At 45.4% G+C, this 27,923-nt stretch overlaps 3 protein-coding genes across 8 annotated transcripts in view; 1 reads left to right on the forward strand and 2 right to left on the reverse strand.

Annotated features, from left to right (window-relative positions):
• Window positions 1-768: 768 nt before the first annotated feature.
• PFN4 (profilin family member 4) lies at window positions 769-9,777 on the reverse strand. Of its 2 annotated transcripts, none has more exons than XM_064448153.1 (5): window positions 8,903-9,777; window positions 7,007-7,130; window positions 5,249-5,386; window positions 3,942-4,047; window positions 769-927 (listed from the first exon to the last, which is right to left on the reverse strand). In XM_064448153.1, exons 2-5 carry the CDS (start codon window positions 7,121-7,123, stop codon window positions 788-790), a joined length of 501 nt encoding a protein of 166 aa, XP_064304223.1. In that variant the 5' UTR covers window positions 7,124-7,130; window positions 8,903-9,777; the 3' UTR covers window positions 769-787. The 2 variants fall into 2 exon arrangements, with proteins under 2 accessions (XP_064304223.1, XP_064304224.1); XM_064448154.1 differs by having other exon boundaries at window positions 840-1,238.
• FAM228B (family with sequence similarity 228 member B) lies at window positions 9,543-25,801 on the forward strand. The gene is made up of 10 exons (XM_064448152.1): window positions 9,543-9,608; window positions 11,150-11,256; window positions 13,335-13,451; window positions 14,322-14,441; window positions 17,290-17,364; window positions 18,026-18,223; window positions 21,939-22,016; window positions 22,827-22,914; window positions 23,019-23,163; window positions 24,675-25,801. The coding sequence occupies exons 3-10, from the start codon at window positions 13,359-13,361 to the stop codon at window positions 24,736-24,738; spliced, it is 861 nt and encodes a 286-aa protein (XP_064304222.1). The 5' UTR covers window positions 9,543-9,608; window positions 11,150-11,256; window positions 13,335-13,358; the 3' UTR covers window positions 24,739-25,801.
• The window catches only part of ITSN2 (intersectin 2), an 89,485-nt gene continuing 87,356 nt past the window's right edge, over window positions 25,795-27,923 (reverse strand). For all 5 annotated transcript variants that reach the window (XM_064448149.1, XM_064448150.1, XM_064448145.1 and 2 more), the window contains exon 39: window positions 25,795-27,261. In XM_064448149.1, coding sequence (XP_064304219.1) covers window positions 27,104-27,261 — 158 coding nt within the window. In that variant the 3' untranslated portion in view covers window positions 25,795-27,103. The remainder of the gene's footprint in view (window positions 27,262-27,923) is intronic.

Here is a 27,923-nt window from a genome sequence, read left to right on the forward strand (position 1 = left end):
CTGCTGGATGCGTGCGTATCTGTGCCGTCTTGGGCAGAGCACTGAGCTGATGGTTTGATTTCTGAACTTGGAGTAGTGCAGACCGGATTTACTTAAATTGCATTAAAGGCATGTGAGCTGTGCTAGTCCTTATGCTACACATCCACCTGAGGAGGCTTTACTGAGCTCTGTTCCTGTAAGGCAGCTGTGTTCAAAGTTAGCAGGTTCACATTCGTCAACCCAGTGCATTTCTACCTGATGCTTTAGCTGCCTGATTGCGTCTCTTCACTGAGCTTTACCATTTCCCCCAGAGGGGGAAGGATCAGATCATGCCTTTCTCTGTGTCCTGGTCATCAGCTCTTGAGTATTTGAGTTGTTGGGGAATAAAACTGACACTTCACAATATTTAAAAATGATAAATGATATGTCTGTCCATGTGTGGGATTCTTCTGTGGATTTGTTTCCTATTGATTTTCAGATTTTTGGACTCGGGCTTTTAAACTCTTCTTTGAAACTGAACTAATTTAGAATCAAATACAGCTAAAAATTCTTTTGTTCTCACATGACTCAAAGAGCGAATAATTTATTTGTTTCTGCAGGTGAAAAGATCATGAAGCCTGGTCTTCTTAAGACTGGTCTTCTTTGATGTCCTATAGGACGCACAGTCTGATTGAAGCCTGGTAGTGATGTTGTCCCTCCTCCCCAGTCCTCACAGAACTTTGCAATCCACTACAGTTTAAAATAACTTTCTATAGCAGTCAATGACAATGCAAATCGACATGTTAAAAATGTGTTTTATTTGTAATATTCAAAGATGTACAGGACAATCTGAAAATCTGTTAATGCAACGATTTCCTTTGTCCCTTGGGTCTGTGATGCTATGCAAAGCTGTAATGCTGTCAGAGAACTTGCTTGGTGAGATTAGCCATTTTCTTATCAGGAAACAGGCTAAAGGACAACATTAGAAAGGTTAAGCAGAGCATCTTAAACCAAATCTTGAAGACATTGCTTTCAATTCAGTTAAGAAACTTAGATGATAGACACATAGGGTAGCCCTCTTAGAAGCAGCAAGCCCTCAAGTGTTCTCGAAAATACAGAAGGAAACTCAGTAGTCGGAGTGATGTAAAGCAGCAATTTCTTGCTTAAATTAGATAATGCTTCAAGCTTCTATACTTTATTTCCTCATAAGCAGTCCTTCTGAGGATGATGAAGTTCAAGTTTTCTGCTGATTCATCTACCTTTCTCTCTGAAGTAGTCTGCTATAATATCACAAGGAAAAAAATCATATACAGAATTGCTGTATTGGAGATACTTTTTTTCACATTCAAATCCACCTCAGACTACACTGTACATGAAAGAAGACAGCTGTATTTCTAGCCAAAAATTAAGAATACTAATACCTATGTTGATGAGATTCTACTGTTTTAAAGAATAAACACTGAGCACTTTAAATCTTTTTCAGAAATCTCTCATAACATGTGAAGAAAAGCTACTTTGTTTTCTTCTGGCAAAGAAATCATTGAGATCAGCAAGAATAAACCCCAGAAAATACACACTGTCAAAACCACTGCAAATCTGGCCCTAGAAGTGCTTAGACCTTAGAATTTACTCAGGAACAGTGGCCAATTATGGACAATGTGACTATTTGCAAAACCAAATAACTTGTGTGCAAATTGTTACAGGATTTTGCAAGTGTTGACAGTTTTTGAAGTCTCCCAACTTTATACTGTCTGCCTTCCTCCCGTGGCAGCAAAGAAGCTATTATTAACTGTGGTACGGCTCCTGAATTTGTTACTGAGCCAGTTGGGCAGACACAATGGCACTTTTTGGTGCCTCTCCATTTGTAGTACTGCAGAAGACGACTAGGATAGCACTAGTCCGAAGTTAGCTTAAAATATAAGGCCCAATTCTTACATTTAGTAAGTCTCATTAAAGCTGCCCTAGATGGAGACGATCCCTTGTAAAACACTCCATACCTGGAAGGACCGTTCCGGTTCAGTAGTATTTCATACCTGTTTTGACCCAGTGATTAAAAACTCACATTGATGCTCTCAGTAGACTTAACCCAGTGGATGTCCCTGGGTTACTGCTGGAAGCTGTTTGTCCTGACCTTATGCCAATGTTACCAGGATGGGAAATCTCTCTGTTCCTCAGTTCACAGCCCAGCACATAAAAGTCCCCAAAATTCATTTAGTTTGAACTTAATGTGGTGGCCATACATGTCAGTGACAAAGACCTATGATAGCTAATCTCTAACAGATCTATCACAGCTGCTAAATATGACAGGAATGAGGCAGAATCGTGTTTGGAGTGCAAGAAAACTGAAGCCCTCTAGGCAGTGTAGTGCTGGTTACAATGGTTTTGTGCTCAGGCTGCTATGAGACAGTGACAAAAACAATGTCCAAGAACGATGGAAAGCAGAACATAACATAAAGCAGTCTGAGGTTGCTTTGATAGTTGAGGCTGAAAGGAACATAGGAAAGATCCAAAAAACACAGGCAATCATTTTCCTCCTCTCCTGGCCTGTCAGCAGTCAGATGTGTTTTGGTTAAACAAAGCGCAGGGGCTGTGAAGTGTGAAGAAGTGGGGAGGCTGCAGAGGAGGCCCGTCTCTGCCAGCCTGGCACCAAGCACAGACCCACCAGCCAAGAACCAGGCTTCTGAGGGTCCAGCAGGCAAGTTTGTTTTAAAACCTGCATTATAGCCTCTAAAAATCCTGTTCTTGATCACAGCTTTTTGAATTTTAAAAGCCTTTTGAAAAAGTTATGATAAAAATATATTGTCACTGAGAGTCTTACAGATCATTCCAGATGAAACAGCTTATGCCCCAAACCACAAATTAATTCCACTTACTTTTAGGCACCTAAGTGAGGAAGAAAAGCTAGGAGCATAGCGGGCCTATCATTTCATTCCTATTCAGTGAAAGGAGATGGGCATGTACATAGGTTAAGTTGGAGATTATTGCTTTACAAAATATTCCTTAGAAATATCCTTGAAATTACTTCAAAATTCCTTAGAATTACCTCTACAGTGAAAATCAAAGCTATTCTGGGAACCTGCTCTTGTGCATTTTATAGTTTTTGATGATGCAATAAAATGATTGTATCCTTGATATGGAGTCAGCCATATATTACAGCAATAAGATGTGTAACCTGGCCATTTATCTCCCAGACCAAGGACGCTGAAGAGTGGTTAATCTTTGCCAGCACCTCCACGCAAAGGGAAAACTACATCTGAGATGCAGTCAGGATTCTGCAGCTGGTCTGTAAAGGGCTGGGTTTTGCAATATTCCCAAATGGGGAACACAGAGTTAGATGTTAATGCTAAGTCTTTAAAACACTGAGCCCAAGACAGAGGAACTTAAGAGGACTCATACAAAGGAAACTCGGGCAGGAGAGGGAAGGAAATGGGCACTTTTGTTAGAGAAGAGTTGCTTTGTTGCTGTGAGACAAGGAAACTAGCTTCATGATGTCTCAAGATTCACACGTAGGAAGAGAGACTACAGCTTTCTTCTAGAGTCTAGGCTTTCTAGAGAAAGCCTGAAAACCTTAGAGAACTCATGTGTCATTGAAGACCAGTGTGAAGCTAAGCATCAAAGCTGATGCTCTACAAGAGTATGCTTAAGACCTCAGCATTAGGTGTATGAGGTCAAGAAAATGTGACTGTGAGGTCCCATTTTACTGAAGGGTAACTAACGGAAAATGTGTGTCAGAACAGCCAAGGAAAGAGAGACTTCTGCAACCTGTTCATACCCACGGAGGCTTTGGAGCACGTGTACTTAACAGTGGGATGAGATGTCAGGAGAGGGTTTAGCCGTGGAGCAATAACCCATGTCTGTATTCAGTTTCCCAGATTTTCAGGATTTGGTAGTTCATCAGATTAATTTTTGAAGCTGTTTGCAAGGGTGGAGCTAATCAATGCGACAGCGGCATGCAGGCACACAGATACAGCTGTTTCGCTTACCTAGTTTCTCCGCAGCTTCCACGCACACGCTGGGATACATGCCCACTCTGTAAGTAGCAACCAGGATGAACGTCTTTGTCTTCACAACTATCAGGCCTCCGTCTGGCTAGATAAGATGGAAAATTGGTGTAAGGTTACCAGGTTCTAAAAAAATACAGAGGCATACATGTGGCCTTACCATCTGGGCCAACTACAGGCATTTTCTTTCCCAATCTACCCATTTTCTTGGGGAAAAAAAGGCAAACACTGTCTCAGAGACCAAGTCAGGACACAGGCAATGACAGTGTGTGTTCTGAAGACTGCTGACTATTAAAACAAGTCAGGCAAATGCTTTATTATATTGCCTATTCTCACTTCCATTAATGTATCCTTTCACAGCATTTTGAAGAAGTGTTATTCTAGTGCTTAATGTCATATGCAAAAGCATTGATAAATGCAAATAAAATAACTAGTATTTACATGAAAGGACATCCAGTGTTTTATGAACCCTGCCTCCCAAGCTCTGCCTCACTCATTTGTAATAAGGAATGGAAAAATACATTCCAAAATACTGCATTTTTCTGAAACAGGACCCAAATTTAAGAGCTGCTCAGCCTGTTTGCAAGTTGCTTAGCTCATTTTGGGATGGATTTACTGGGAGGGGAAGAATTAAGAAGACCCCAGTAACAACCAGTTGGATGTATTTCCTTCAGATTGTGTGACTCGGCAGTAGTACCAAAATTCTGCCATCCGCAGATGGATGGATGAGGACGCATCTGCATCCTCAGTTTCTTTTTCTGAATGTCACAGGTGAATTACTGAGGCTGGAGTCCCACAAGGCAAGTAAGCTGTCAAACAAGGTCCTGCTCACCTGTGTCTCTTCTCTCCCCCAACCCAGTTACCTGCTCCTGCTACCTTTTTCTGGTCTGTGGGCTTGCCAGGCCCTCCTATTACCTGATTAATTCATTACTGTGGCAATAAACCAACCTAGCAAAAAAAAAAAAACCAAAAAAGAAGTGATAGGTTTTGCCGCATTAGGGAGATTCACTGATTCAAAGGAGAATGTGACAAGCCCTGCAGCTGGTGTTAGGGAAACAAATGGTGTTACCCATTAAATTTGTATTATATGGCTGACACTGTTTTGTATTCTGCACTGATTTCATTCCACACCTGCTGGGAAGGTGATATGGAGAGGGAGGGAGGGAGGGAGGGAGGACAGACTTGAAGGCTTTCTGCATATGTTACAGTATTCATGTAACCAGGCAGCAAGGGAAGGAAGTAGGAAGTCTCCAGACTTTTCAGGACAGCCACAGGTCTTGTCAACACACATTTTGAAGATAGATGGAATGCTCATCTGCGCGGATGCATTTATAGTGCTTCTCCTTGAAGTAGAGTCCTCCCCTTCTAACTTGCAATAAGTTCTTGCGGAAAGTGTAGATAAGGTTTAAAGCATTCTCTGGTGGCACCTGTGTTAGTGCAACAGTGTTACAGACCAAAACCGCACTTCTTCACAACAATGAATTGCTTTCCACCCTCCCACTGCCTTTGATAGTTCGCTTAAAATTATGATGTAAAAACAAAATAAAAAAAAAAATCTGCCTGGCTTTGAAACTAGACATAGTTTCTGTACAGTCCACTGTATTTTCAAGTCTCATTTGAAACAATCTGGTCTGTGATTACTATCTGTGTAGTCCCATTACTCTGGGACACTTCTCTAGGTAGGCAATGCGGCCCGAGGTGACCCAACCCTTCTGTTGAAAGGCAATATAGGGTGGGACGCAGCCTTCCCCAGGCTTGCACAGAGCTCACCTAAGGATGCCAATTTCAAATATTCTTAGTGTTCAGTGGGGAAGTGTAACTTTTGGCAAGTCCAGACCAGGTCACCACACCTCAACGGAGCAGCCTACACAGGTCACAAATCTATTTCGTCAATGTCATTATGTCAATGAGCTCCTGCACTCGGTGTGTGTGTGTAACAGGGTCGCTGGTTTGGCAGATTTATATTCAGCTGGTTGGATGAGATGACCCAACGATCCCTTCTGGCCTGAAATTCTTTCAGGTCAGTGGAGCTGGTGATAATTTACACCGGCTGAGGACTTCGCTCTGGACCTCAGCATGTAATCTGCCTTGCTGAAGAGCCAGCAGGCTGGCATCTCTAAAAGCTGTGGTTTATATTAAAGATCATTTACATATTAAAGATGATGTCACTATTACCTAGTGGACTGATGACTCCCTCTGCTGAAAATACGTCCCCAGGGATGGAGCTATCTTAACAAGAGCTTCATCTTCTGAACACATTCTTCTGAGCACGCCAAGGGTAGCAATATGTACCCCTGGAAAAACTGCCTGGAAATGTTTGAGAGCTGGTGTTGTGGGGATTAGGAAAGGAAGCAGCACCTTCCAAGGAGATCAGGATGACTGTGGTGTGGGGAGCATTTCTGAACTCCTAAAAAGTTCACGGGCTGTGTCAGGGAATATTGCCATATAATATGATATGACCAGAAGTGCTGTTATTCTGCTGTTTAGCAGCTGATGGACAATGGAAGCAGACAAGCTACATCTATGCCAGCAAATTTAAGGTGCTCTGAGTACTGTCAGAGCGGAGCAGGTAGAGTTTTGGCCTGGGCCAGCAAGCTCTTTCCCAAACAATTCCAAGGCACAGTTTGCAAAATTAGAATGGCCCAGGACTGCTCCCCATAGGCAACCTGGCACAGCTGCTCTGTTTTGGGGTTATAGTGCAGCATGGCACATTCCGTACCAGCAGGTCTCGGAGCCAGAGAATGGACCTACATACATCTGCTTCACTGGTGGAATCACTGAGTGCAAAGCAGTTAAAAAGAACTCATTGAAAATGCCAGTTAAATGGCATCTTTCTCCCAAAAGTCAAAGATGTAAAATCAGCAATCAACTTTGCAAGTTGCTTCTCAACACAGCAGCTAGGCTGTACCCCAACTTCGGCTTGGTTGAAAGAAGCAAGGGTATTCAGTAACGTTCAGTGCTCCCTGCCATTATCACTACTTTGTGCTCTAGATTCCTGGAGTTTCTACCTCCACTGTCACTTCCCAGGATGCTCTTTGATCTCTTACATTAAAGCCAAAGGTTGATGCACAGACTTTTCTTTCCTTTATGTCGATGATAGCTGCGTTTTCCACATGCTTTGTTCTGATAAGACTGTCATTCAGCAAAGCCTGCAGTTGGTCCATTTTCCTTCTGTTTTATAAAAAGAAATAGATGTATAAATGTTCGTTCCTCTTGGCTTTTATATTGGAAACTAGATCTTCCTCCAAGTGGAATTTAGGAATTGTGGCAGAAGTAACACTAGGCCTCAGATAAGCAAAATAACAAAATAAAAATCCTAAAAACAAGAGAGCAGCAGAATAGATCAACAGGAAGATGGTCACCTTTATCAGAAAGGCCATAAAAGTCCAGGTACATTTTTATAGTGTATTTCTGGGTTCTTTTTTTCTTGGCGTTTAATTTTCTTCTCACTGAGGAAATAATCCAGGATGAAAACACTAAGAAATTTGATAAAACTTGCTACAACCAACAGATCAGAGCAGAAATAGGGGGTGGGTAGGGGTGGTTTCTGGGCCAGGCTTGTCCTGAAACAGAAATTATTTTCTGTTTAAATGGTCAGCACTAACATCATTATTGTAGCTCTCTGGGTCAGTGCGACGCGACTGGGGTGCTGCTTGGAAATAAATCTTACATTTCTCTCATGTGATGAGATGAGCTGGACATGAGCCGACAATGTGCTCTTGCAGCCCAGAAGCCAACCGTGCCCTGGGCTGCATCCCCAGCAGCGTGGGCAGCCGGGCGAGGGAGGGGGCTCTGCCCCTCTGCCCCGCTCTGTGAGACCCCCCTGCAGTGCTGCGTCCAGCTCTGGGGTCCTCAGCACAGGAAGGACACGGACCTGCTGGAGCAGGGCCAGAGGAGGGACACAAAAATGATCCGAGGGCTGGAGCACCTCTCCTACGAGGACAGGCTGAGCGAGTTGGGGTTGTTCAGCCTGGAGAAGAGAAGGCTGCGGGGAGACCTTATTGGGGCCTTCCAGTACCTAAAGGGGGACTATAGGAAGGATGGGGGCGACCTCTTTAGCAAGGCCTGTTGTGACAGGACAAGGGGTGATGGTTTTAAACTAAAGGAGGGCAGATTTAAACTGGATATAAGGAAAAAATAGTTTACTATGAGGGAGGAGTAGATGCCCCATCCCTGGGAACATTCAAGGTCAGGCTGGACGGGGCTCTGAGCAACCTGATCTAGGTGAAGGTGCCCCTGATCACTGGCAGGGGGGTTGGAGTGGATGGCCTCTAAAGGTCCCTTCCAACCTAAACGATTCTATGATTCTATATCTCTGGTTGTCTGCAAAAGTGGCAAAAAAAGAAGTTAGATGCTGATTAAATCTTTGCAGAATTGCCGATAGGCGTCTTGTTTACTTCAGTCCTGGCCAGCTACTAGGTGCTGGCAAAATCTGCAGACTGACAGCTCTATTCGTGCCTTTGCGCTCAGATCATAATTCATTAGCAGAAAAGTAGTATTTCCTTATCGCTAGAGGACAGCCGTATCATACATCAGATTTAAGTTTCAATTTTAGTTTCATGAAGTCAGTATTACACGGTAACGTATGAAATCTTAGAGCAGAATTTAGTGTACTCTGGATCAACCTTGCAGCTTCATCACTGCATAATCTAGAGGGGTTTGTTTTACACGAGGGTATGGCCAATGGCATTAATATTGCCATTAAATAAAGCTATCGGCCTTATCAGGCGGCGTAGCGACAGGCCTGCCATGGAGGCCTCAGGCTGGAGCATTCATTGTTAAGTTCTGAGCGATGAGGATGTATCTGAATCGCAAACCAAGGAGGAGGGGGAGGCGTTCCGGTCCGGGCGGCCGCGCCGCGCTCCCGGACTACCGCCCCCGGCATGCCTCGCTCCGGGGGGCGTGCGGGAGGCTGCTGGGAGTTGTAGTCTCCCGGCCTCTACCTCAAGGGTGGCTCGGCTCAGCGTGGCGCGGCTCGGCTCAGCGTGGCGCGGCTCGGCTCGGCTCGGCGCGGCTCGGCCCGGCTCGGCTCGGCCAGGCGCGGCTCGGCCAGGCGCGGCTCGGCTCGGCGTGGCACGGCTCGGCGTGGCGCGGCTCGGCTCAGCGTGGCGCGGCTCGGCTCGGCTCGGCTCGGCGCGGCTCGGCTCGGCCAGGCGCGGCTCGGCCAGGCGCGGCTCGGCCAGGCGCGGCTCGGCTCGGCGTGGCACGGCTCGGCGTGGCGCGGCTCGGCTCAGCGTGGCGCGGCTCGGCTCGGCTCGGCTCGGCGTGGCGCGGCTCGGCTCAGCGTGGCGCGGCTCGGCTCGGCCAGGCGCGGCTCGGCTCGGCGCGGCTCGGCTCGGCCAGGCGCGGCTCGGCCAGGCGCGGCTCGGCCAGGCGCGGCTCGGCTCGGCCCTTCCTTTCCAGCTCGGAGCTGGCGGCGGCGCCCTTCACCTGCGCTGGAGGCCGGCTGTCCTCGCTTCTGATTGGCTCATCCAACCAGGCGCTCCCTTTCTGATTGGTGGGAAGCCCTACGCTCCACGAACGGATCCCGGGAGAGGGCGCCCGGGTCGGGTTGCCATGGCAGCGAGGGACGCCGGCCGCGGAGGGATCCGGCCGTGCCTCCTCCCCGCCCCTCTCGCCTCGCCGCGCCTCTGCCCGGGACGGCCGCCGGTGGGTGCCGGCCCTACAGCCGCGGCCCCGCATGGCTGTCACCGCGGGCGGCCCCTCCTCCTTCCGAGGGGCTGGGAGTGATGGGGTCGGGACTATTTTCTCTGGCGGAAGAACACAGGGAAGCGGCGGTTAGACGCCTTGGGGAGGCAGGGTCGCGATCTTCCCCGCAGCTGGGCTCTCGCCGCAGCCCCTTCCCGCTTGCCCTGGGGTCTCCCGCAGCCTCGCTTGAGCCGGTGAGGGGAGCCCGGCCCCGGGGTGCGGCGCCGGCCGGACGGGCGGGGGGAGCGCGGGGCTCCGCTGCCCGCCCGGGCCGCCCCTCGGGCCCGGGACTCGCCTCACGAGCGGGCCGGGCGCGGGGCCGGCAGGGCCGCCCAGCCTTTCCCTCTCACCGGTGCTGTCCCCATCGCTGCCTCCGAGGTGGAGGGGCCGGGCCCTGCCTGTGGGCCCTCTGTTAGCTTAGCATTCACTAACTAGGCTCTGGTCACAGAACTGCCCTAGGGGCTGGTTCTCTTGTCGTGCTCTGTCCCGGCACCTGAGGGAGTCAGAGGGGCCAAGCCGCCGGTGACGGCAGCCAGCCGCGCTTGCAGAGGGTGACATCCGCGTATGCTGAGGGGATGGTCCGCATGCGGGCATGGCCCGCATAAAGGCTTCTGTCGGAAAGGGGCTTTTGAGAGGTCTGAGGCATGTGTGAGGATGCTTACTTTTTGTCACCGAAATTATTGAAATCTGTCTTTGCAAAGACTCATGTTTGGGCAGAAACTGTGTTATTTTAGCAGATGGGTGTTTGGGGGAGAATGTTCTGCTTTACTGAACAGGACTTAGGAAGCAGGAGAAACCTGTCTTTAAAAAAAAATTACTGAGACAAAGCTATACTGCTGACAGCAAAGTAGGATGCAAGAAATTTTAGGCAGGGTAGTTCTCAGGTTTGATCATAAGAGAACAGATGCCCGAACACAGAACAGCCGGCCAACCTGCGCATGGGGTTTAGTATTTGTGGACACAACTGTTGGATTTCCAAAGTCTGAACAGATAAAACAAGACTTGAAGTTAATATTTTACTGTGTTTCTGTCCCAACACATGATTAAACTTTTAGTTTTAAGACGGGCAAAACAGCTGTTGTCTCATATAAGTGGGCTTTGCCCTTGCCAACCATGGAGGGTTGGCGTCTCATAGCAAGAGTCCAACCAAAAAGGAAAAAGAAAGGATTAAGATTCAGTGGCAGGTTTAGTTAAGATTGGGGGGAAAATCTGCAGCTAGAGACTTTACCACATGTGATTTCTTTCAAGGCAGGTTGCTACAGCAGGCAGATTTTCTTTTTACTCTGTTTTGTGTCTCCTGGGGTCCCAATGCTCTGTGATGAGAGCAAACATCGCCTTTGCTCTGTGCTTACTGAAAGCTTCAGTCTTTCTTTGTAAGATGGATGAAGATGGAGCCTTAATACTAGTTACTGAAAACAGATGGAGAGGAGGCTAGTGGGGTTTTTGTTTCTTTGTTTTGTAAGCATAGAAAATATAAAAATATGTCTTATCCTCATCTTAAGCTTGTCCAGGGATTTACAGCATCCCTATCTCAGAAGAACAAACCTCTTTGAGTGGAAGGAAATCTGCAAAAGATGGCCTGACGCAGGAGCCCGTGGCACCTTTGTGGGTAGGTAGGATATATTGCTCATAGGAAAGTGTGTTGACTTGTCTAATACCAAGTTTGTAGCACCTCAAGGATGTTCTTCAGTCCTCACTGTTTGCCTGTTTATTTTATATCAGAAATTAGTTCAGTGCTAATCAGAGAGTGCTTGCTGTTATTTATCCATGTAGATGATAGAGCGCACAGCCTCCTTTAATCAGTCATTGCAGGGTGAAGAATAAACTGAGAATCCTTCTCCCATTTCTGAGAGACCACAAGGTCGGATGGGCTTTACAGTGTCCCCTGGAGCTTAGTGGACTTGGGCTGTCTGGAAAAAGGAGAGATTGTTTTCAGAGCAGGGAGCTGCTTACAGAGAATACTGACCTCCATGGCAGGCACAACACTCTGCAGAAGCCAGGGGGCACATGTAGGCAAAAAAGTCTTCATTTCCAGATGGGGAGAGGTAGGATACCTGGTTTCCAAATCATGTAGTAGTGTCCTAATTGTAAGCCCCTGTTTTACTCTGTCTTTTGTCTCTGTACAGAGAAGGCAGGAAGTCAGGACAGGGGAAATGCCCACTAGCCTGCCACATTGCTAAGGCTAGTATGTATTTCTGGGTTTGGAAGCTGTCTTACAGGGGCTGAAAAAAATGCAGTAGAGGATTGGGGTGTTGTGACCTATTCCACTGCAAATCTTTTAGTTTTCCTTTTGTCTGATGAAAGAACAGAAACTTGCAAAGTTACTCAGGAGGGAAGGAAGGTCCTTGATGCCATGTGCATTACATTGGCTTTTTTCCTTGCTTTGCTGTGTCCTGGATTACATGGCAGAAGAGAGAAGTTTTCTTTTACAGAAGTAGTTGGAGTGAAGGACATGAGCTTGAAAATTTGAGAAGGGAAATTTTCAAAACTTGACCGGGCAAGACGCTGAGCAGTCCTGTCTGTGAGGTTCGCTGTTCTTCGAGCAGGCAGTGGGACCAGATGACCTCCAGACGTCCCTTCCAACATACGCTTTCTTGTGGTTTCTGACTCTTTCAGTCAGAAAAGACCGGAAAGCATTTCTGTGAGGAGGCAGGAATATCCAGGCAGGTGTGTCTATTGGTGGATAAGAGCAGGGAACGTGAAATGAAACAAAGATGTAAAGACCTCACCTTGAACCAATGGTAAGAGATTTGAATCTGCAGCCTGGAGAGGTCAGCTGGGAGCCAGGTAGTGTCACTGAAATGCCAGGTTGGACAGAGTAAACTCTTAAAAGTTGTCTTGTTCAAAAAAAAAAAAAGTTATCTTGTACAGATGCCTGATTCAGAGAGTCTTTGTAGATTCTTTTGACTAGGTGTTGCCAAAAATAATTGAAAAAAAGATATTTTTTTGTTTTCATAGCTGAAAGATCTGGCTGAAGAATGAGTACGTCAGTATCTCTGCAGAAGCAAGCTTTTCTTTTGGTCCGCTCTTTACCTAAGTAATTTTGTGACTACATCGTTTCCTGGAAGCAGTGTGTCTCCAGTGAATCTGAAATAAATGGAGGTTTAAATGGAGGTTCCTGTAAAGGGCATTCTGCCTGAGTGGTTCTACTGTCTGTTATACATTGATCCAAACATACTGGTGCATGTACAATAGAGGAGGTGGAATTTCCTGGCTGGAGCTCAGAGTCAGGTCTTCAGCATAAGCTTTGTCTGGTAGAACTAACTTGAAAAACCACTAAAATGCAGCCATCCCTATGGTGGAATGTAGTGGTTGTTTGAAAGTGACTTTTATGTAAAAAAGGCATAAAGGAAAGAAGTAAAAGTCAGGAGGTGGAATTTGATAACTCTGAAATGTTTTCAAAGCTGACAAGCATTCTGCAATAATTTGTGAATCGCTTTGTTCTTTGAAACAAAATGTACTATCCAGTGCTCATGGAGATGAGGACAGACAGTTACTGTCAGAGGGAGTATCTGATTACAAACCTGATCCTTCATCTCTCTGTTTAACTTACTGCGGTAGGAGAATGCTGCTGGTATCAGCAGGTAGAATTCCTTTAGAGATTTGTTTCATTGTTTGGTGGGAATTGTAAGAAAACTAGGTTTTTGCTGTTTATACACAAGTTTTACATGTTTTTGAATGTTTTAGTGTTTTTCCCCAACTAGTCCAACAATGTGTACTGTGAATAGCTCAGACACTACCTGGCTACTAAGACTTAAGTGTCCAAGACCTGTGAGAGAATGTGATCAGCAAAGGCCTTGGCAGGTGAGTGACTCTCAACATTCCTTCATCTGTAGATTCTACTGTGAAGAACCAAAGTTCAGGACACATGAAACCTGTATCTAACAGGGATCCCAGGATATTTGGGTGTAACTGAGCTCCTGTCTTAGACCTGGCCACCTAATACCCCCTGAAGTTCTAGACAGCGATCTGGTCTGTCTGTCTGCTCCCCAGGACTGCTGCTGTCTTTGGCATGTGCCTGAATTCATTAGTGAGTCCTACTTTGCAGGAACGTCTCTGTGGCCTTGCCCCTCCGTTCTAGGCATGCTCAGAAATGTGCATTTCAGGAAGATGTGTGTGCTCTGTCCTTCCTGTCAGGGTGTTGTAGGATGAAGCTGTCTAATGTTCCAAGTACTGCATGAATCTTGCGTTGATCCCCCAAGTTAATGCTGGTTACCAGTGTTAGTATGCTTAGAAATGATATGTCAGCCTGTCCTATGTATGGATGAGCAGGCTGCTGACTCAGTGAGCGGCGGTCTGGTATTAATAGAGATGCTTAAACTGTGAGTGTGTAGAATTGAACATATTTATATCTATCTCTTATCTTACTTTGAAGAAGCGTGCCTAAACCATTAAAATCATGGCTCTAAATTGTGATATCCCGAACTCTGTTGTTTCTGTTTCATCTGTGTGAAATGTTCTCCATCTCCTGTCTTAAAGTATTCCTAAGAACTGCTGCAAGGGTGCTTTTTTGTACTTCCTGCACAGAAATAACAAGGTTTGCAAGGCAGCACTGTGTGAAGATGTTAGCTGAACTTATTACCGTTCTGTCCCGGATTGTAGCTTGGTTGTGGATCTTTGTAAAGCAGGTTGGCTTTTTTATGCAGACCTTTCCCTCTTTTTATATATATCCAGAGGTTCCCCTCAGCACCAGCAGAGAGTGGCACAGCAAATACTTTGGACTGCAGTAGACATTTCAGGAAGAAAAATAATACCAAAGATTGGCTAACACAGAAAGACTTCTGTCATGAGAAGGTAGGAGTGGAGGAACAAATTGGAATGGGAAGAATGAAAAATGGTTATTTGCGACATCCTGTAAAATCTGACATATGTTTGTCATTGGGAAGGGGAACAAAGAACTCTGGAAATGGCAACCCAATGGGTTTTATTGAGCCTTTGTATCCTTTGAGGTAGCTTTGTTGAGTTCTGTGCAATTTGGCATGTGGAAAAGTTTCCCATAAAACCTTAAGCAATCCTGTGATTAGTTAAAATCATAGACTTGTAGAACAGCCCAGGCTGGAAAGGATCTTGAAAGATCATCTGGTCGAACCTTTTGTGGGAAAGGGACACTAGAGGAGGTTTAGCCAGAATCCTGTCCAGTCGCATCTTGAAAACCTCTGGTGATGGTGACTCCACCACATCCCTGAGGAGGTTGTTCCAGTGAATGATTGTTCTTGCTGTAAAAAATTTATTTCTTATAATGAGATGAAACCTCTCCTGGTGCAACTTGTACCTGTTGCCCCTTGTCTTCTCCATGTGCCTCCTTGTGAAGAGGGAGCCTCCATCCTCTTTGTAGCCACCCTTTAAATCACTGGCATACTGTGTGAGGTCCCCTGACCCTTTTCTTCTCCAGGGAGAAGAGATCTAACACCTTTGGTTCTGTAAGGATTCTTCAGACCTGTATCATCCTGAAGGAAAACGTTTCACCTGTTCACCAACATGTGTTCTGAGTACGTTCTGCTAGGGGTTCTTAGCTGGAGAGGTGGCCATGTCTCCCTGGTGCTGTTAAGGTACTACTTTTAGAAAGGTTCTGTGATTATGTAAGGTAGACCTGTCAGGTGTAATGCAACATGCCAGTTGTTTCAGCTAGTAGGATGAAAGGGCCTTAAAACATGCCAGAAATTTAAATTTCCCCTTTCTCATTTGTTTTTGGTTTGTTTTGGGGTTTTTTTTTAACTGCTTGCCAGGTCCTGCTGCCTCCTCCCTGCTTGCTCTGATATATAGTGTCCTGCTCATGTCACCTCAGGATGAGAAGCCTGTTGGAGTATAGAGTTGATCAATAGGGGCAAGGCAGATGTGACTGGAAACTACACTGTTTATTTGGATTAAAAATTAATATTAAGCACAGGGAGTAGCAGACTAATTTTCCATTCTGTGCATCAGATGCATTCCTTGAGTCTTGTGCTGCCACCAACATAGTAGGCTTGTGCAAAAGTGCGATGGCTGTAGCTCAATTTTAAATGGCACAAGAAGGTCACAGCGGGCATGACTTTGAATTCATGTGTGGAAACCACGGGAGGTAGGCAGCAGGTCAAGCAGATGAAGTGTGAATGTTTCAGCCCTGCCTCTGGCTTAGGTCTAAGTAAAACCAGGTGGCTTGAGGATTAACTTGTGTTGGTAGAAACATTTAGTGTGGATGTAGTGAAATGGATTTAAACTTTTAGTGATACCTAAGCTGGCATTAGCACCTGTGCAACTCTGGTGAAGTGCAAACTTGACAGTGATCACAGTCATACGACGCACTAGCTGAGCCTTCTGGGTGGTTTAACCCAGCTCCTTATTTCTCACTTGGGACGGGCTGCGAGCGTGCCATTTACAGCAAAGCTGCTAACATGGTCATTTGTTAAGCTGTAGAAACTCAGTTGCATGCCAATTCTCTTAGGCTAAACTGGTGCAAGTGAAGCAAGTTCCTATCAGTGTCTAAACTGAGGGGTAGTCCCAGTAGCAGAGCAGATTGTAGATTTGTTTTAGCTTAAGTGACATGGTCTGTCTAAAACAAGTTGTGTTTTAGTTTTCTGCATTACAACTTACCTCCTGAATTTTTGGCATAATGTTGAAAAGCTGGTAATTTTTTTCATAGCAGATTCTTGAAGATAAATTTGTCGTGAAATTAAAATTCTTTGTGAACTTGCTGCTTATAAAAGTTGCTGATTGACTCATGAAGACAAGATCCCTCTGGTTAACCCACAGAGCTGGTGGTGCCTGATTGTAGGGGAGATACCTCTACTGCATGTGTGCTGCAGTCTTTCCTGGAGGGACTCCATCCCCAATAACAGATTAATTCAGTCTATATTGCTTGTGCTCCTTGGCTGGCGCGCAGGAGTGGCAGTTGATAAGCCACATGTTACAAGAAATTACCTGTTTAAAAATCAATTTGACAACAGCAGTGCATTGCAAGGGCTGTTGTTCTTAAATCATGTTTTAGTGCCCTGATATTCACGATGCAGGGAACAGTTTCTCCCTACTCTGATCTTCAGAAAGAGTAAGATGAGGATGGTGCTAGAGGAGAGCTCGGCTGATGCCACAACAGTAACTGAGATTTAGAATGCAAAGTCATGAGCAGAGACAGCAGCGAGGCAGTTTCCTGCTTTGGAGGGGGTTTTCTCATTATGTTTCCTCTTACACTTCACTGTTAGCCTCTATTTTTCCTTTTATCCTTTTATGAATTCCTTGACATAATACCTCATCACAGTTTTAATTCGTTTGATTGCTGTTTGTGTAGCATGACTGTATCTGTATTGAAAATGGAGGTGTGGAGCGATGCCTCTTGCCACCTTCATTGGGCACACGTGAGCAACAGCGGCAAGGAGTGAGTGGTGGTGCGGCCGCAGTGAGGAGCGGCCAAGGAGGTGTATGGTCTGTGGTGCCGTGAAAACACGTACATTCCGGTTCTTCCAACGTTATTCTGTTGGTACATTTAACCTAACTACTCAGAGCAAGTCTCGCAAGGATTTGCCTGCCTGTGCTGTTTTGCCAGCTGGGTTATGGTATAACATGCCTTTAATCACAACACAAGTAATTATTTTAAATTCAGAGGTAATTTGAACTCCTACTGCAAGTCTTGCTTTTACTTCATGTGGGTTTTTTTTTTATGTTTTGTTAGGCAGCACCTGATGAAAGTCTAGACACCATTGCTTCTGCTCAGTGCATCTTAGAGAGAGAAAATTATTTTGTGAGGGTAAGAAGCAGTATCTCTTCTTTCATTTGCTGCGTGCTTTTCTGCATGTCAAGTTTTTTCTCTCTTTCAGTGATTCATGATAGCATGTCAATCTGTATTCCTGGAAAATCAAATTTAGAAGTACAAGTTTCTGGCCTCCTCTGTCTTCTTGAGATACGACTGAAATGGTAACACTAAATGTGAGTTTAGGAATCATGTGGTTTTGGTGACTTACCTGCCTGTTGACACCTAACATTTGTTCTGCAGGTGGGATTAGACAGTGATGGTGGGCCTGTGAATAAAGGGCAGGAGGGCTGATCTTATCTAGCAGGTTGCCGTTGCTGCAGGGAGGAGGTCCTTCTGCTGCCTGCCTTGCACAGTCTGATGTTCAGACCCCCACTCTGAAGCAATTTCAGCTCACTAACCTGGTGGGACCAAGGGGACGATTTTTCTGCCAGTCTTGCACTACAGCTTAAAAAATTACTCTGAATGTCAGAAAGGGAGAGCATGGAGCCAAGTGGTGGGAAGTGGAGCAAGGGTGGAGCAGAAAGAAGGGCTGGAAAACAGGGCCCTTGCAGCAGTGACCAGCCAGATCAGGTCAGCCAAGCTGCATAGCTTCACCCGTGGACTCTTTATTGTGGTTGGCCAATAGGTTGTATGGCTTTTATTTTCCATTTCTTAGGAGGTGGAGAGGTATTTGAGGCACAGTGATTTCTTAAATCTGAGAAAGAAGGAGATCCTGTACAAGAAATGGCTTGAGGATGTTTCAGAGCCACTGCTGCAGAAAATTGAGGACAAAATGGACAGCCAGTCAAGCGAAGAAATAAGGAGAAGGAAAGCAGAACAACTCTCCCTCTATTTAAACTACTGTAAAAAGAAGGTATCGATGAGAAGTAAATGTCTGTCATGGAGAGGGTTGCATGCAGAGGGTTGTGGACAAGATCAGGGTTTTAGCTGTTATTTGCTGCTCAGTGGAGTAGCCTGGAGTTCAGCTAGACCTTATCTGTATCTTGCTCTTCTCTGGGACTTCTGTAATGGTGACATATGTCATTACAGCTGTTTGTTTAAGTTCACTGTCAGGTAAGAACAATAGCATTGTTTGGTGCAGTGAGCACATGCTGGGGTCTGAATATGGTGAGACACCATACTGTGGTGGGTTTTCCTCTGTAAGCTGGACTATTTAGGGGGAAACCTTGAGCTCTGTCAGCTGAAGCCAAAAGCTGAGTCTGTGACCAGGGAGGGTCTCCAGAGTTCAGCTAGTGCAGTTCTGCAGTATGTTGGCAGAGCACAAGTGAAGCATGTTTGTGGCCGTGGATGCTACTGATCAAGCTTTAGAAAAGAAAAAAAGGTGAGAACAGGGAGACACCAACAATTTTCTTAAGTCTGCCTGCAGGTGAATAGACCCAACTCATGGATTCTGTATTGCTGTGTGTTTCAGTACTCATAAAAATTGCAGTCACTGTAAGAAATACTTGTTGGTGTGGTTGATTTTGCTCTAAATTTCACACTGCTGCTGAGTAGCAGATCCCATGAGTCAACTTTCTGCATCTCAGGAGGGGATATATAAAGCAATAAGAGCAGTTACGTCATCTGCCACAAACAGAATAATATTTTATGAAGAGCAGGCTTAGATTGTCAGTGGAAGCCAGTGTATAGTGGAGTTATGAGACTGTAAACAAGCTTCCCATCCAGAAATGAAGATGTCATGGGAGCTGTGTTGTTTTAATGAGAGCAAATGATCTCTTTTTCAAAGGTCTGATGTGAAAGACCCATGCATTTAAACTGCACGAAACAACAAAGAACTGAACCAGTCCTACTGCTGAAGTCCTGGGATTTAGGATATGTTGGGTGTACTGTACAGATCTTGATGTGCATCAGTCCATCTTGCAAGCTTCTGTGTGAGGTCAGGGCTTTGCTGAGTGTCCTCCAAAAGCAGTGGCTGGTGTACTGGGATGTGTCCTTCTCCCTGAATAAGCACAGCACCAGTGATCAGCCTCCCCCTTTTGTCCTTCCTCTGTGGTGTTGGCTCTATTATCAGCATGTCTGAAAAACAGGCTGAAGCCCTTCAGAGTAACAGGACAGTTCATTTGCATAAGTTCACATTAATTGTGGCAGCATATGATAGATTTTGCAGAACTTAAGACAGTTTGGTGGGTTGATTAATATGCTGACTTCTGGCTATGCATTTCCCCCCCTCCTTTCTTTTTGTCCATTTTCTCTTGCTCTCTTCCCTGCTGTTAAGCTTCTCCTTGTCCTGTTCCCCAGATCTCCTCACCTTCCCGTGTCTCTGTCACTGGTCCATCCCCCCTTTCCATATCTCTTCTTCCTCCTGTCTTTCCTCTCTTTCTTTCTCCAGTCAACCTTTTACTCCATCCTGAAGTCTCTCACTGTTTTGCCCCCTTTTTTTTGTCAAACTCCCCAGTGCTGTGTTTCCCTCTCCTTGTTGCTTCTGATGATTCCTCCAAGTTCTCCACTGTCCTTTGCTTTCCAAAGCTGCCTTCTCTGCCTTTCCTCTGTTTTCCTCCTCCCCTCTAGCACTCTTGCTCCTCGCTGTCCTTCCAGGTTCCTCTGTCTCAGTCTTTGTCAGCTCACTTTTCTGCCTCCTTTTTCATGCCATCTGAGCCTTCCCCCTTTACCTCCATTCCTTGACTCTCTGTTGTTTCAGCAACCTGCTTAGATGTGGGGTTTTTGCCTTAAATCCGCCTCTTCCTCGCCCCCATTCTCACCTCCTCCTTACCCCCAGTCCCAGGGACATGGACTGAGCATGATGAGATGCTTGGCCATAGTGTGAAGGTGGCAGCAGCACTACTTTTCTTCTAGCAGTGGCAGAAGTGCAACACTGTAGCCTGCAAGGAAGGGGAAGTTTCTCTGGCCTGGGTTGCTGCTTGTGTTAGCCACAACTCAGCGTCTGGTAGTCCAGGATATTGTAGGCATTGTGTGCTGAAATGCTGCAGAGTAAGACACCCTTCCAACTCTGCTTTCTGCAGGGGGGGCTTTCTGCCAAGGGGTGGGTGAGTGATAGTACATCGACTGCAAGAAGGGATCAAACGTGGGTGTGCTACACAGCATCTAGCATGATTGACCGAGGTCTCAGCACATTTTGTAATGGGGTGATGTGTAATAATAAACCAAGGGGTGGCACTAAAACTCTGCAGACTGAGGCATGTTAGGGCTTAAAGCTTTCCAGGGACAGAGACGGGAGATGCTGATGCAGCTGCTGCTTGCTCTCTGGGGAATTGCTGGATCCTAGGGAGCAGAGGCCCCTGCAGAGGCAGCAGTGTTCATGCTCAGCAGCTCAGCAGTAGCTTAAGCCCCATGGAGCTGCCCAGGTGCCTGCTGAGTGTCTGGGAGCAGCATGAGCCCTCGAGGCCTGGCTCGCTCACCCATATGAGCACCTTCGAACCAGTGACCTCTTAAACCTACTGCAGATCCCACTTTTTAGGGTTTGGACTCATCTTGCCACACTCCTGAACTGGTCACAGTAAAGCACGGTTTTTCCAGCTCTCAACTTGAAATCACATCCACAGATTGCCAAAAAGAACTGTGTAGGGCTGAGACCTAGAGAGCCATGGGCTGAATGCTCCCTTTTCTTCTGGGGACCCCTGGAGAATTGTCTGCTCAAGAAAGCTGAAAAACTTGATTTGCAAGGTTTTGGACGAATGGCTGAGAATAGCAGGGAGAAGTATTTTATACGCTTGTCCAGTTCTTACTATTTTTAAGGCATCACTTGTGGCCTCTGTTCTGGGTTGTGGGGTATTTTTGTTGTTTGTTTGTTTACTCACTCATATGTTTTGCTTTGTCATCTGTACATCTCTTATTTGATGCAATTTAGGTAAGTCCTGGATTATGGCTGTAAACAGTGCATTATAATTTGGAGACAAATGGTTGTAGTTTACCTTTGTCAGCCTCACGCTTGATTAGTGTGTCAGCCTTGGTATCTCTTCAGTTTCTTGACAGCCTGTTCAATCTGGTGTTCTTTGGTCTTGGCATCAATAGTGAACGCCAAGTGGTGGTACTTTCTGTTCCCCAGCTAACTGGTTGTAGGGAACTTGAACTGCAGAATATGAAGTTTTTTTGCAGGCAGAGTTCTCGATGAGATGGAGCTGTGGTCTGGACCATGAGGTATGGTTCAGGTCTTACTTCTATACAGAGATAGAAAAGCATGCTCATGACCTAGACTTGGAGCTTGCATCTTGCAGACCATTAACTTGCCTGGGGCTGGTGGGGGCTTAGTCACTTCTTTCTTTTCTATCTAATATCTGTTTCCTTCTCTGTCAAAACATTTTACCTTGAACAAAATTTCCATTTTCTTGACTGTGATTAGCATTTTAGGCTGTACTTGTTTCTGGATGCTTCATGAAATCATTTATTATGTGTTTATGCCTAAGACAAATTAAAATGATGGAGGAACATTCCTGTTGCACTGCTGTCACCTTCCTTCTGAGATGCAGTGTGTGAAAATTCGGGAGTCCTTATCTCCATCACCTCTGGTGCTATGTTCATACCTGGCTGGGTAATACCTAGGCTGGCTGCTCTCTCATTGTTTTATCACCAATAGCTTCTCAGACCTGACCCACTACCTGCTTCTTCCGCAGGGTTATGTGGCTTTGGAAGTTTATGACCCGTCAGAGTACGATCCGTTCTTCCTGAAGACATGCACAGACTGCTGGAAGGTGTGATGGTTATTTATGCTGTGAGGTTTAGAGGCAGCCTTTGACCAGCAGGAAGTTAATGATTGCAGAGGAGGCAGAGCGTGTTGCTAACGTGCTGCTATGGGGCTGGCGGAGAGCAAGACATTCTAGTTTTATTACAAACATGGGTCTCAGCTCCTGCATTTAAGCCCAAGAGTGTTTGAAAATGGTTTTCACCAGGAACATGGTTTGGATCCATACTGACCACAGATTTGGAGGCACAGTAGGCAATGGAAGGGGGGAGGTTTGTTTTCCTCATCTCACGTTCATTGTGGCAGCGTGGGAAGCATCCTGTCTAATGAGGGTTGGTGAGTTCCCAGGCATGCTGGGTATGTGCTCTGTAGAAGGAAATAATCTGACAGTTCAGATGATTGTTACAAAAGCTCACTGAAATGCACCAAAGACTTGGGTACCCAATAGAAGAGTTAGGTAGGACTCGGACATAAATCCATGAATTGCAATTCTCCAAATCCCTTCTGGATGCTGTGAGCCCTCAGCTGCTGTGGGGCCTGAGCTGATACTTCACCACAAGTTCAGCAAGATCAACTGCCTCCAGATCAGATCCCATGCCTATGGGAATGCATTATGGCCTGCCTTAGGAGCCGAGATGCTCAGTGTTTCTCAGGCCACTTAAGTCTGTGCCTCATGATTTTATTAATAAAACATGAGGTTGATGCTCCTTACCTGCTAACCAATGGTACCTTGATGTCCACCTCTGACTTTGGTCTTTGAGACTCTTTGACAAAGTGCTTGTGTTGGTGTGTGAGCGTGAAATAACTGTCTCTGTCACAGGTTTCAATACCAACTTTACAGGATCCTCTATTAAAAGACACTCAAAGAAAGTTTATTGAGACAGGCATTATCAAGCAGTGTGAGACAGGTATTTTAAACAATTGGTATCCCTGGGAAGTGTTTTGTATTGGGGGGCAATTCTTGCTTGTGACAGTAGTTGCTCACACAAAGCACTTGTTATTTTCCTGCCAGGAAGACCGTGCTCTACCAGAGAGCTGAATGAACTCCATAAAGCAGAACTGCCACCGCTTCCTTTGAGCCGGCAACATATGGATGCAGTTGAGTGGCTGAAGATACCACATGCCTACATTGCTAGTGAAGTCCACCAAACGAAGAGGTAAGAGCCAATGTGGTGTTTACTGAGGGGCAGCTGCATCACAGATACAGTGGATGAGGCCTCTCCTTCGTGGCTGCATAGCAGAGTATTTGCCAAAACGTAAATTTCATGGTGAATTCTGCCTTATTGTATATCTCTCCTGAGAAAGAAGGGCTGGTGAAGGGAAAGCCTTCAGGTGTGGAGTGGACAGCAGGATGTATTGAAGTAGAGCATTGATGGTCAAGCTGAGCCTTGAAATAAAATGGCTTTTGGTGGGGAGGTTCCTGCATTTTCTGCATGCAGTCTGGCAGCCAGCCCTACAGGTCAAGCCGTGGAATATCTTTTGGGTGCTTTACTGGAAAATCTGAAAGGATTTAATGTTCATACTTGCTTTGGGTTTTGAGTTTTTTTGGGTTTTTTTTGCTATTGGCTCCTAGATTTTGGGAGCAGAGTAAGGTCATACTTATATCACAGTCTGGTGGAGGTTGGAAGGGACCTCTGGATGTCATCTTGTCCAACCACCCCTGCAAAAGCAGGACCAGCTAGGTCCCAGGACCATGTCCAGATGGCTTTTGAATACCTCCAAGGATGGAGACTCCACAACCTCTCTGGGCAACCTGTGCCAGTGCTTGGTCAGCTTCACAGTAGAAAAGTGTTTCCTGATGTCTCTGGGCATCACTGAAAAGAGCCTGGCTCCATTCTCTTTGTACCCTTCCTTCAGGTATTTGTACACACTGGTGAGATTCACCCTGAGCCTTCTCGTCTCCAGGCTGAACAGTCCTGGCTGTCTCGGCCTTGTCTCAGGTTTGCTCAGCTAGTGTCCTTTGGCCTTTGGGATGTGGTGTGCATCCTCACTCAAGCCATGAGGCTGGTCCTGTAAAGGAGCAGCCTGCACTGAGGCAGCTACACACCACGCCAGAAAGTTGCATCCTATAGCTAAGCTTCGTAACAGGTTCTTGGCGTGCAGGCTGGTTGGGCTCAAAATACAGTAGAGCTCACTAATGGTGAACTGAACTGGGGCAGTGATGCAGCTGCCTAAGCTGAGAACGCTGGAAAGCCCGCGCTGGCCTGCCCTGGTAGAGAAGCATTTAGGATCAGTCAGTGAAGAGTGATTTTTTTTTTTTTTTTTTTTAAATTATGTTGGGTTTTTTTGAAGTCCCAGTGCTCTGATTGACCCCTTTTGAAAGCTCTCTGGTTCTGCCATTGCCGTACACACCACTTAAGGGACTTCCTGCTCCCCAGTGGCAAAAGCATCAAAGCTAAACTGGGAGCCTGATGTCCTCCTGAAGCAGGCCCACTCTTCCCCCACTCCAGCCCCTGCCCTAGAATTTTATGCCTCTTACTGGCCTAAGGCTTTAGTCCAGCATGTTCCCAGCAGTTTTGGGCTAATGGCACATTCTAGAAGGAAAACTTGTCACAAAGACAAACATTTCCTGGAGTGACTCGGTGTGCGAACGAGCCAGTGCAGGAAGCTGTGCTACAGCAGCCTTCACATCACATGGACTGGCAATAGTTTTTACTTCTGTTTAAAGGCAGAAAGGCATCGGCCACCACAAAGACAGTGAGAGACGATGGTGTCATCTGTCCTCCAGCTGACTGCAGCAGAAAGCACAGCCATCAGAAGGTACCATTTGCAAAATATGTTACATCTTCTGCCAAGCCAAGTGATAACAGGCCAGGTCTTCTGGCAAACTGCAATAAACTCATTGTCTTAAACCCGTGGTTCTGAAGTACTCTTACCCAGCAGCCAAAGAAATGTTTGAGATGCTGCTCCTGTTATTTCCAGCTCCAGTCCATGCTCTACAGGCCAAAACCTACTATTTTAGGAGTTTTAACTTAGGCTCAGCCCTCCAAAGACAGCACTAATGTTCTTTGGTTTATAGGGCGATGGAGTCTTTGTATTAAGGGAGATGAACTGGTGAGAAAAGTTAAAGTCTGCTGGGTCCCTCTTCTACACAGGGCAGGAGCTATAGGTTATCTCCAGCTCTGGCAACAGCTACAGCTCTGAGGCCACTGTGTTTCACGTTACAAGAAGTGTGAATGGTAGCAGTGGGCAGAGGGAATAGCAAAGCTTGCAATTTTTAGCTACAGCTGTTGCAATTTGGCATGAAGCTGAAAGAGGTCACCTTGAGATTTAAGAACAAACCCTCTCTTTGAGTGAGGAGGAGGTGCTCCTGGCTCTGTGTGTGGTTAGCAGATGTGTACAGAGAAGTGGCTTAGAAAGCACTGATTGGGAAATACAATTCGGTTCTGGTCAAATCTTTATCAGACCTCTCATAGTGAATGTCTTGCAAAATAATGTTAGGGTACTACCAAAGTTTCAGAGGACTTTCTCCTGGAGACAGCGTACAAGCAGTAAATCAAGCTTTAACGTGCATATTGGTTGCTCTGAGAAGGCAGGAAATAATTAGGGGAGAGGAGGTGGTAAGTGTTCTTGTACAAAATGCCTAGTGCTGTTCGAAGAGTCAGCGCCGAGCAACAAATGCCGTCAGTGCCCTACAAATCAGCTTCTCTCTTGTTCCAGTGTGGTCCCTGGCTCCCTGCTAGTGACTGCAGAGCAGCTCTGGTGTCAAAGCCTGAGAACAGGATTTTCTCTGTGCTTGTTCAAAAAAGCTCCAAACTCCTACTTGTAGAGACACAATCTCTCAAGACTTGCCAAGATTTAGTTTTATTTAGGATTAGAAATACTGAACCACAGAAACTGTTAAAAGTAACAGAGGTTGACTCAGCCCTGTACCAGGAGGGTACACAGATGGCAATCGGGTGTGAAACTGTCAGACATCAGGAGGTATTGCTGCACCCATGGAAAACAAGGGCACGCGCTGCTCGGAATTGCATGCTGTGCTTTTTCAACAAAGCAGTTTAAGGAGGCAGTAAAACAGTTACAATGTATCAAATCCTTTAGAAACAACTTTTTTTTTTTTTTTAAACCATCCCTGATTTTGGTGCTCAGAGAAAGTTTTTGCTTTCAACCAATCTCATTTTACAGATTTGTGGTGGGGTGACAGTTCCACCCCCTACCCAAAAATCTTTTAATCTTGTAATAAACTTTTCTTGAATTTTCTCATTATTTCACATTCCCCTGTGCAATAAAATATACTTTTTTTAAAAAGATCACTATGCATCAATAGACATCTGTAGACAAATTACATTAATAAACTTATATTTTACTCTCTATATACATGTTGGCAATGTCAAAGCTTCAAGATTCACATGGAGGTCTGCAAGACCAAGGAAATGTACACAAATAACTTATGCTTAGGAAAAAACCAAAAGCTAAAGAGTATTTTTCCACATTATTGTGGGTCACAGTATTTAAAATATTTTTTTCTAGTTATTCTTCACAACCACATTGTCTCAGCAGAGAATGCTGAATGAAACTGAAGCAGAAAGAAAAATCAAGTAGCAGTTATTGATTTCAGTGCAGACCTAAGTCAAGTGAAGAAGAACTACACTTGATTCTTAAAGAATATACAATATATCGGAGACTTCTCCAGTGCTAAGGCTTCTTCAGCATTTACAACTATCATCCTGAGATGGGAAGATTCCAGTGGATATCACTTTTCAGATTTCAAATGGAATGATTCTAGTGCTGCGCTAAACCATTCCTCAGTCTGTGTGTCAGACTAAGTGGTAAAATATACATACAGCTTGATGCCACATTTCTACCCAATACTTTTTATGGCCCTGAAAATGGGAACATTGGCATCCAAAACCATGATATTCCAACATAATAAAAAGGCACTGAGCTATAGTACTGTATATACAGTAACATTTGTGTTTGCATAGATCAACAACAACTTCGAACGCTGCAAGGAACTAAACGCAACCAGTAACTAAGAGGAAATACAGAAGCAGCAGGAACTCTTGCTTAATAACCAGCGTGGGGCAAGGAATCTGTTGCAAAACAACATCCAGGCTGTCAGCTTCAGTTGTCCTTCATAAATTAAAAGAAGTGTTCTTAGAGGAGTGTTTTCTGATCAAAAAGCTGCAGGTCGAAACGGACCCAGACTTCACCTGTCGGAACTTCATGCAGCAGTAGGTGCTTAGTCGTGGGGCCTTTGCTTTCTTGTTCGGTTCTGATTTTTGCTACTGGAATTTCAGTGCGACCCAAAAAGTCTGTTGAGCAAATGAATAAGAGATTTCATTAAGTGAAGGCATTAATCTTAGAAAAATCTGAACGCGTCAGGTTAAGCAGCAGTGCTGCACAGTATGTATTCAGCTCCACAGCACTGCTCCCAAGCCCCATGTAAATCAGCCAGCAGTGACAAAAAAGGGTCTTTTTAGAAGACAAACATACTATGGAATTAGGATGGAAAACAAGCCTTTATGTCACAGTTTGATCTAAGGGCTTTGAAAATACAGTTCCCTTCAGAAACTCAATTTCAAATGTTCTCCTGTCTGAGAGCTGGAAGGGCAGAGTTAAGTGATGGAACCTGTTTATAAGTCAGCTGTGCTGCTACAAAGACAAATTCCAACTATTCTGGCTCAGCCAACTTTTAATTAGGCTTATGTATCATTCTTTTCACAAGAACAATGACTTTGAACAACTACCGCCACTCGTAGGTTTACAGCCCTATTCAGAAATTGCATACCCTCTTTGTGGCCATTTCATATATAAACATCTTTGTGTGTGTGCGCATTAAAGAGTTTACCATGAACTGAAAAAACAACAGATGGGGAGAAGCAGCTTAGCAAAGTCACGTCACCTCACAGGAGAAAAGACTGAGCTATAGTTACACAGAGGGCAACTCAGGTCAAGGCAGTACCTTGCAAATCTG

The sequence above is a fragment of the Phalacrocorax carbo genome, chromosome 3 (genome assembly GCF_963921805.1).
Source record: "Phalacrocorax carbo chromosome 3, bPhaCar2.1, whole genome shotgun sequence".
NCBI lineage: Eukaryota > Metazoa > Chordata > Aves > Suliformes > Phalacrocoracidae > Phalacrocorax > Phalacrocorax carbo.